The following is a 10,442-nucleotide window of genomic DNA, read 5'->3' as shown; positions in this document are numbered from 1 at the left end:
TAAAAAAAAAAAACAAAAAAGATGAGTATAGTTGAGGGGCTGGGGAGGTAGCTCCATGGTCTAAGTTCCTGCCTGGCAAGTGCAAGGATTTAGATTGAACCCCTGGTACCACATGTCATACCGACTCTGGCTACTGATAGTGAGCATGGTGGTGCATGCCTATAATCCCAGTATTGGGGAGGCTGAGACAGGAGGATCACTGTGAATCCAAGCTTGTAGTGAGACCCTGTAACAAATCACTCAAGCTTTTAAAAAAGATGAGTATAACTGAACAGTTTAAGTTGGCAATCTTTTTCTAAGAGGATACTATGGAAAATTATGAATGGAAAAAATTTAGAAAATAGAATGCATGTAGTAGTTAGTCTATGTTCCTTTTAATCTTGACTGATTATATAATTTTTCCCCCCACAAGGACAGCATGTTTCCAGAGCACATGTGCTCTGGAATTAGTTACTTAAGTGTTGAATCTTTATTTTACTGTTTTTTTTTTTTTTTTTTTTTTTTTTTTTTTTTTTTTTTTTTTTTTTTTTTTTTTTTTGACAGAACCAGGGATTGAACTCAGGCCCTTGCGTTTGCCAGGGAAGCACTTATTCTACTGAGCCATCTTCCCCGCCCCTGTTGAATTGTTTTTTAGGGGAGTTTTATTTCAGTTTTTGGTGCTGAGGACCAAACCCAGGGCTTCCAGTTTGCTAGGCAAACATTCTAAAACTGAGCCAAATTCCCAGCCCCAAAGTTTTGAATCTTTTAAATTATTTTATTTTTTTGAAACAGGGTCTTGCTGTATAGATTAGACTGGTTTTGAGCTTACTGTGTATGGCCAACATACATGCTTTTGAAAGACATTAAAATATATGCCAATGTTTGAATTCTTTGTTTATGAAAGTAGATGGCCTCAGATTTGTAATGATGTTCCTACTTTAGCTTCCTCAGTACTAGGATTTCAGGCATGTGCCATCATGCCTGATGGTTTTTTTTTTTTTTTTTTTTTTTGAGACAGGATTGTGGTATACCACTTATGCTGACTTTGATCTTGGAGTGATTCTCCTATCTTAGCCTCCTGAGTGCTGGGAATATAGGCATTTGTCACAATACGCAATGTAATCTTTGAATCTCAGCGTTATCCCTTACTAGTTATATGACAATGGGAAATTTAAGAAATTTTTTTGTATGTAGTTTTTCATTTGTAAAATAGAACCAAAAAGAGAATCTACAAGTGAAACACATTTAAAATAATGTTTAAAAAATGGTAAGTATCCCCAAAATGTGAACTCTTCTTACTAATTATAAAGAATACATTTTCCCCCCTTGGAACTGTGGATCAAGCCCAGGGCATCATGTGTATACTAGGCAAGTGCTCTGTCTCTGAGCTGTACTTCCACTCTTGGAAAGCAGGATTTGATTTGTGCTTTTATCCAATTTTAGCCAGTTTAGTTTTCTTAAACTAAAGATGTTAACAATAATGTACTCTAACATTTTTAATATTTAATTTGCATTTTCCCCCTAAAATTAGACACAGGTGGAGTAGGAATCCTATTAAAGCACTTGTGATGAATGTAGTAGTGGACCGTGTATTTATATATAATGTATCTGAATTCTTTGTTTATAAAAGTAGATCTCTGTGTGTTCTTGTATATATAGAAACAGTGGAAAAACAAATATGCCATAAATGAAAACCAGATGCCACCAGATCGTTCAAAAATGACTATGAGAGACTTCATATATTATCTACCAGATAACAATCCAATGTCGTAAGTAAAATTTACTTCTCTTTATTTGGGTGTGTAATGATTTATATATCACTTTTAGCATATAGTTTAATGTCTTTCAAAAGCGTGTATGTTGACAAAAATCTATTCTTTTGGATAAAAGAACAAATCCATCGTTCCTTTAGATAAAATTTGTGACAAAAATTATTGCTCACTCTCTATATTTTTGGTGGTGCCGGGATGGAGCATGGTGTTTCTTGTGCTATGTAGCCTGCTGCTGAGTGTACTTTTGCTGTGATAGTTCAAGTTCTGTAACTGATTTCTGGGGATGGTTAAGGATACCCCTTTATTGCTGAGATTAAACATAAGTTCCTTTGTTATGTTAATTACTACAGTGTAGTAAAACATCTAACCAACTTTTGTATTGCAGTTTCTATTTCTTCTATACTAGAATCATGAGCTAATTTTTTTTTTTTCTTTATGAAAATTTTAATGACAGTTTCCACAGAAAGTTTTTTTTTGGTGGTACCAGGGATTGAACTGAGGACCCTGCACTTTCCAGCAGGTGCTTATTCTACTGAGCTATCTCCCTGGCCCCAATTTTTTTTTTTAAATTAATTTTATTGAGAAACAAATAGCAATGAGGCAGTTTCAAAACAGGTTAGTAGGATAGTTACAATGATTAATACATTGCATATTGTTGTCTTCATAGTAGTTATTCATGGAACAAGATGCAGACATGATGTCCTGTCCAAACACTATTAGTACAAATCTTTCTTCTCATTGAATTAAGAAAAAGTAGCTGTATATCTGACCTCACTATTTTGTATATACACATGCAAAATGGCCATTTATTTATTTATTTATTTATTTTGGGGAACTGGGGATTGAATTCAGGTCCTTGCGCTTGCCAGGGAAGCGCTTATTCCACTGAGACGTCTCCCCATCCCCTGGTCCTTCATTTATATCTCCTTTTTTTTTTTTTTTTTGCAGTACTGGGAATTGAACTCAGGACCTTGTGCTTGCTAGGCAAGTACATATTCTGCTGAGCTATCTACCCAGCCCTTCATGAAGCTGAGTTTTATGCTGGACCTTGTAATATAATGCAGTGGGAGTTTGATGAACATGTTCTGGAAGAGCAACACTTCAATTAGTATGACATGGAGTCAGGCAGCAGGCTTATTTCTTTCTTCAGTATTGTGTTGTTTATGGCTTAGCAGGTAGAGGTGGCATATTATTCAGTATAGGCCTTTTTGGGTTTACTAGGCCTCTTACCCAAGTAGGGAAGGGGGGCAGGGAAATGGCTCAGTGGAATAAGTGCTTCCCTGGCAAGCGCAAGGGCCTGAGTTCAATCCCCAGTTCTACAAAACAAGCAAACAAACAAAAAACAAGAAAAGGCAGGGCTAGAAACCTCGGTTTTTGAGTTGTTTGACATCTAGACATTGGAAACAATCCACGTAGGTCGTTTCATGCCTCCCAGGGTGCCTCATTACTAAGGAATCAGAGGATAAGAACATTTCCTGTTAGGGGCTGAAGAATTCTCCCTCCATCTTTCTCTTCTCTCTTCTCTTCCCTTCCTTCTCCTTTCTTTCCCTTGTCATCCTCTTCTCTGCCCTTTTTTTTTTTTTTTTTTTTTTTGAGGTGGATATTGATTGAGCCCAGGGTGTTGTTCATGCTAAGAATACACTGTACTGGGGCCGAGGAGATGGCTCAGTGGAATAAGCACTTCCCTGGCAAGTGCAAGGGCCTGAGTTCAATCCCTGGTTCCACCAAAAAAAAAAAAAAAAGAAAGAATACACTGTACTAATTCCTTAGCCATGAGTAAAAAATTGGTTGTTGGATTACATCATTATTTAAGCTCAATCACACGCACGCACGCACACATGAACATATTGAAGTTAAGATAATTTTGTTCTTGCCTGCAGATAGAATGAATAAAGTATAAATGAATATTTATTAGAAAGTATTTTGTTATTTCTGTTTAATAGTTCTTCACTGGAACAAGAAAAGAAAACTGAAAAATCATTGACTACAGTCCAGACAAGAGGGTAAGCATTTTATTTTACTCTTTTGAAAATATTCTATCATAAATACATTATTTCGTTGTTGGAGATCAAACTTGTGTTTGCGCATGGTAGGCAAGTATTCTACCACTGAGCTATAGCCCTAGTCCGATTAGGTCCTTTTTTTTTTTTTTTTTGGCAGTACTGGGGATTGAACTCAGGCCCTTGCACTTGCCAGGGAAGCACACATTCTACTGAGCTGTCTTCCTTGTCCCCTGGTCTGATTATGGGCATCATGCTGTTTTTTTTTTTTTTCTTTTTTTGTTACTGTGGCTTGAACTCAGGACCTTTTGTTTGCCAGGCAGGCACTTATACCACTGAGTTGCCTCTCAGGCTTTGCCATGTTTTTTAAAAAAATGATATCTAGTGGTGTTTCCTATTATAGTTAGATTATATTTGATTGAATTTTATAAATTGACTTATAATTACTGCTTTATTTAAAGCAACATGATGGCTTGGTGTGGTGGTGCATGCCTAAAATCCCAGTGCTCAGGAGGATCGCCACAATGAACGCCAGCCTGGGCTACATTGTGAATTCAAGGCCAGCGTGACCATGTCTCAGAAAAAAAAAAAAAAAGTAACATGAATACCTCACACTATTTGTGCAATACATAACTGAGTGAAATTAGGACTTTAAATTAATTTTGCAATTGAGCAATTTTTATTTTCTGAGAAACAATGTGTTTACATGTCCGAAATTCAAGAGAAACAAGATGAATCCTGGGAAAAGTTTTTTACATTTATTTTTCTGCCATTTGGAAGAAACAAATTTTATCTTTTTTAAATACAGCATTCCAAAAACATGAAAGTGTATGTACAGAATGGCTGAGGTGATTGTACTAAAAATTTCCATCAGTTTGTTTGAAAATAGCAGTTAATGTATAGAATTTTCACCTTGACTAGCTCTGCTGATACCTATGATGTAAGCAATTACATCAAGGACAGTAATGTGTAATACAAAAACCATGCTTGAATACCTGTCATTGTGGTCTTCTAAATGTATACCATTTCTCATGTCATATCAATTATTACTATACTCTCTTTAAAATAAATTTTTGAAAAATGTACTGATTCAAAATTGTTGTTCTTGATGTAATTGCTTAGATCACAGATCAGCATACAGAAGGGCCGGCCAAATAGCTCAGTGGATTAAAGCACCTGCAAGCAGGCGCAGGGACAAGGATTTGATCCCCAGGTCTGCTGTGCTGGCCCTGCCCTCTGGGATAGTGTGGTGGTGTGTGCCTATCATCCCAGCTCTTGGGAGGCTATAAACAGGCGGATCATTGCGAGTCCAATCTAGTAGTGAGACCCTGAACACCCTGTAGACCCTTTCCTATGGGGAAAAAAAAAATTTACAGAGTTAGTCATGGTGAAAATTCTACACATTAACTTTTTATTTTTTATTTTTTAAATTTTTATTTATTTATGTGTGTGTGTGTATGTGTGGCCAGCTCAGCCCACCAGGGGGCGGGGAGATGGCTCAGTAGAGTAAGCGCTTGCCTGGCAAGTGCAAAGGCCTGAGTTCAATCCCCAGTTCCGCAAAAACAAAGCAAAACAAAAAACAACAACTGATGAATATTTTTACTATAATTCAATTCAAAAAAAATTTTACTACAATTCAATTCTTTTTTTTTTTTTTTTTTTTGTATTTCAGGGAAGGGTCTACAGGGTGTTCAGAGTCTCACTACTAGATCTGACTCCTACTGATCTGCCTGTTTATAGCCTCCCAAAAGCTAGGATTACAGGCGCACTCCACCACGCCTAGTTTCTTTCAATGGCAGTTTCAGTATACCGGGCCAGCATGGTATAGAGTTCAATTCTAAAAAAAGAAAAAAGAGAGACAACAAAAATTTAAGATTTCTTAAAAGTGGGGTCAGGGAAATAGATCAGTGGAATAAGAGTTTGCCTGGCAAGCATAAGGTCCTGAGTTCTATCTCTGGTACCACCAAAAAAAAAAAAAAAGTTAAGTCAAAGTTTCTTGAAAGCAAGTGATAGTATGCAATCATATGTCCAATCTTACATAACTTTATCTGTTAATCTGAGCAACAGATGTGATGATAAAATAGATCATATATCATCCATTGTTAATCAGCTATTCTTGTTTTGAAAATATATAACATGTATTGTTGCATGTTACCCTGTTTCTGTCTTTGTTTCTGATTTTTGTCCTTTTGTTTTTACTTTTAAAAATAAAAATAAAATTAAGCATCTCCTAGCAAATGTGTACTTTTCCTTTGCTTCAGATATCAGAGTTAGAGCAATTTGCATGTACTTTCCTCCCATAGGTCTAGTCCTGATGCCATTAGATGTGGTCTTAGTTTTTTGTTTTTGTTTTTGCATTTAGTACAGAGTCTACAGGGTCTCACTACACAGATCAGACTTGTAGTGATCCTTTTGTTTACAGCCTCCAGAGAGTTGGGATTACAATGCACCATCATGCCCAATCTTAGTCGCCTTCTCAGCATTGTCTCATGGGTGGGGCTTGCACAGCATGCTGGGGATTGAACCAGGTCCCTGCCTCTGCCTAAGCAGGTGCTTTAATCTGCTAAACTGTCTGGCCAGCCCTGTGGTCTTAGTTTTTGTACAAGTTCCTGTGTGCCTCCATATCCTGTCCTAAGTTAGCCTGCTCTCAAATCCTATCATGAGACCTCCTGTGAAGTTTACTGCAGCGTTGTACTGTATTTCAGAGTGGTGATTGTGTAAGCCTAGGGGAAGCATTGACAGTCTGGGCTGTTACTTCAGGGGCCAAGTAAGTTTTAGCACTTGACTAGGACCCACATTTTCTTAAAGCAAAACTCTGAATTTTAAAAATAGGTTATGATTCACAGGTTTGTAGTTACCTTTGCTTTAATAAAACTGAAGCAGAGGGCTGGTGAGATGGCTCAGTGGTCTAAAGTACCTACTTAGAACAAGCTTAGCAAAACACAGGGACCGTGGTTCAATCCCCCAGCACCACATGCCAGCCAGCCCCGCCCCCTAGTGGGCTGAGCTGGCCACACACACACACACACACACACACACACACAAATAATAAATAAAATAAAAAAAAAATAAAACTGAAGCAGATTGCCAGGCCTGGTGATGCAAACCTGTAGTCCCAGTACTGGGAGACTGAGGAAGAATTGTAGGTATAAGGCTGGTCTGTGCTACATAGGCTGGCCTAGACCCTGTCTTGAAAAACTATTCCCTCACAAAAACTTCAAAACTAACTTTAAGCAGACAATATGGTAAAGTAGAAAATATATTGGATGTGGAGTCAGTTTTTGAAAGTCTAAGTTATATAGTAAAGAGCAACCCAATTACCTTTGGCTTTTTGCTCTGCCATCGTGTAATCTAGGGGAAAAGTTACTCATTTTCTCTAAGCCTTGAATGAGTTATGAGCATTCTTTTTTTTTTCCAAAATTTTATTGATAAACAGTAATGAGACAGTTTCAAATCAAATCGGAAGTACAGTTTCAACAAATAACACACTGCATTTGTTCTTCTTAGTGGTTAATTGCTGTACAAGATGTGGACTTGAGATCCTATTTACAAACACCATTAGAACAAATCATTCTATTCATTAAGAGAGTGCAACTATATATCTATCCTAACCACTTTGAATACACAGATACAAAATGGATATTCATAGTTATACCCTATTTTTTCTAAGTTCCGTTATTGAATATTATACGTGTGTAAACTCAGCAAAATATTCTAAAAGGGTCCAGTAGCCCATAATAGCATTGGGTCTTCTGTTTAACTGGCAATGTCAGAAATTATTGACCTGAGTCCCCCACAGCTCAACATAACAGCAAGAGCATTCTTAACCCTGAAGGGTTGATTGGAAACGTTAATGAAATGATCTGTAAACTAGTGCTAGATAATTGTAAGGATTATTACTGTTAATTCCATAATTGGATGGTTTACGTTTATGGCATGTGGAGATATAAAGGTGAACATTTATTTCTGTTTTGTTTTATTTACCTTTTTTGGTACTGTGGGATCAAACTCAAGCCCATGTGCATGCCAGGCACGAGCTCTACCCCTGAGCCACAACTCCAGCCCATCACTTTAGAGAATGAAATTTTCTTACTAAATGCTAGCAGATAAGACTAAGGTTCTTAGAGATGTCTCCTCAACAACACATAGTATTTTCAGTTAGGTTATAGGGTAAGTTGGAACTAGCTGAAGGTTTTTTTTTTTTTTTTTGGAGGATCTGGGGATTGAACTCAGGCCCTTGAGCTTGCCAGGGAAGTGCTTATTCCACTGAGGCATCTCCCCAGCCCCCTTTTTATTTTTATTTTTATTTTTTTTTAAAGGTTTGATTTGTGATTATTTAAAGTGTATGCTACCAGGAAACACATTTTTATATAAATGTGCTGGGTATCAGTGTCACAAAGAAGAGAAAGGTGGGGTGGGTTAATATTCCAAAGTAAAAGTTGGGGGCCTGGCCCTAGCTCAGGCCTTTAAGTGGCTGCTTCCACAAAGCTGTCAGCCTCAGGTTGCTGGAGCTCAAACCTCACACCTCTCCAGCTGGCCAAAAGTGCCCTGAAGGCATTCGAGGAACAAAAAAAAAAACAAACAAACAAAAAACCAAAGTAAAAGTTACTTAAGAGACGTCCTAGTGTAATGCACTGTGAAGCTTTTTCTTATTGTTTTTGGTGTCGGGAGTACAACCTGGGGCCTCATGCATGCTGAAGCGTACACTGTACCGTAGAGCTATGTCTACAGCTTTAGAAATACTGCTCATACCTGTGTGAATTGACTTGCTGATATATTTAGCACACAAGACAGCCAGAGTGCTCTTGATGCTGAAGACAATGACGCAGCGGAAGGGGAGACAGATGATGGCCCATTGCTGGTGCCGAGAGTGAAAGTGGCAGAAGACGGTTCTATTATTTTGGATGAAGAAAGGTAAGATATAGGCAGACAGTGCAGCTATGTGAAGAACATACCTTGTCTAAGGGGAGATTTCCTGTTTCTGAACTTGTCATTGTCACTTAGACTCCATTGTATATATTTGCTTCATGAATGTTGTAAACAGAAAAGTGGGCTGGATGAATTTGTAATTTTTAGTAATTTTTATGTTTTGTATGAAAAGATGATACTGCTGTCCTAGCTTCATTAACCTAACACCATTGTTTAACTGCACACTGAATCACCCTGCTGAACTAATAAACACATGCTGTTCTCCACTGAGGGTGGATTTCTAGGATGGACTTAGTCTAAAAGAGTGTTCACATTTTCATATTAACTAATTCTATATTCTTGTGTCCGGTGAAAACTAATGGGTATGCAGTGAAAGATAGGCTTAGCATGTGATTTTTATTTTTATTTCACTTTATTTTATTTTTTTGGCGGAACCGGGGTTTGAACTCAGGCCCTTGCGTTTGCCCAGGAAGCGCTTATTCTACTGAGCCATCTCCCCGGCCCGTGATTTTTGTTGTGGTGAGGTTTAATTTACCTTTGGTTTAATCTGTAAGTTATAACATTAAATTCCTTATATTTGGCATTGTCAAATGTAGTTGTCTTCCTAAAGTATATTTTTTAAAAAATGAGAAATAAAAAATAAAATAAAATAAAATTTGGGCTGGGAAGATGGCTCAATAGAGTAAGCGCTTTCCTCACAAGCACAAGGGCCTGAGTTCAATCCCCAGTTCTGCCAAAAAAAAATAAAATAAAATAAAAAATGAGAAATGGATATGTGAATAAGGAGGAATGAGCTGGGTGTGGTGATGTACACCTGTAATCCCAGGACTCTGGCAGCTAGGCAAGAGGATTGCCAGGAGTTTGAGGCTAGCTTGAGCTATATAGTGAGTTTAAGGCCAGCCTAAATTACAAAGTGAGATCCTCTGTCAAAAAAACAGGCATGGGGGGAACTATCCGCTCAGGTCCCCCTCCTGTCCCTCTCTTGGACAGGAGCTTTCTTTCTTTCAATAAATATATTCTGCTCATAAAAAAACCCAAAAAAACCCCAGGCATGATGACTGTTCCATTGGGCAGTTTATGCCCCTGGTAGTACACGTGGATCTACTTACTTTTATGAGTTTTTTCACTAATAAAATTAATAAAAAGCCACCCAATGTCAAACCACTTGGCAATGAGACATACAAATTATGGTCCTGTGTTATGTGAATGTGTGAAATTGATAAAAATATTTTAAGTGTTTAAATATTATGATAATGAAACATAAATGTAACACTGCTAGTAGTAATTGTTTTTGTATATTGGGTTTCATTAGTCTGTTATAATTTTACTGGTTTTAAAATAGTTGAAAGCATATTTAATTGCTTTGACTGTCAAGATACAAAATATAAATATAATAGATTGCTGGACACTATGGTTCAAGCCTATAATCCCAGCACTTTGAGAAGCTGAGCCTGGAGTATTGCAAGTTCAACTACCACGTGAACTACTTAGAGCCTATCTCACTAGAAAAAAGAGAAAAAGGTCCTGAAGATATAGCCTAGTGATAGATTGATTCTGGGCACCACATGATAATAAGACTGTACAAGAGGCAAATAGAAGTGGATGAAAGAAATATTTTAGGTGTCTCAAAAATGTCTTACAAGGGGCCTGGCCCTAGCTCAGTCCTTTAAGTGGCTGCTTCCACAAAGCTGTCAGCCTCAGGTTCCTGGAGTTTGAACCTCACAACTCTCCAGCTGGCCAAAAGTGCCCTGAAGGCATTCGA

At 37.6% G+C, this 10,442-nt stretch overlaps 1 protein-coding gene across 4 annotated transcripts in view; it reads left to right on the top strand.

The window, feature by feature from the left end:
• Bdp1 (B double prime 1, subunit of RNA polymerase III transcription initiation factor IIIB) overlaps positions 1-10,442 on the top strand; it is a 149,345-nt gene that overhangs the window by 30,182 nt on the left and 108,721 nt on the right. For 3 of the 4 annotated variants that reach the window (XM_023703472.1, XM_023703421.1, XM_023703387.1), the window contains 3 exons: positions 1,639-1,748; positions 3,695-3,754; positions 8,534-8,665. In XM_023703472.1, the coding sequence (XP_023559240.1) occupies positions 1,639-1,748; positions 3,695-3,754; positions 8,534-8,665 (302 nt within the window). Of the gene's footprint in view, positions 1-1,612; positions 1,749-3,694; positions 3,755-8,533; positions 8,666-10,442 lie in introns of all 4 variants that reach the window. The other variant, XM_023703452.1, reaches the window with a different exon arrangement.

Source organism: Octodon degus, unplaced genomic scaffold, assembly GCF_000260255.1.
Source record: "Octodon degus isolate 3935 unplaced genomic scaffold, OctDeg1.0 scaffold00001, whole genome shotgun sequence".
In the NCBI taxonomy this organism is placed as follows: Eukaryota; Metazoa; Chordata; class Mammalia; order Rodentia; family Octodontidae; genus Octodon; species Octodon degus.
Note: the sequence above shows the minus strand (reverse complement) of the source record. Positions and strands in the feature narration are given on the sequence as shown.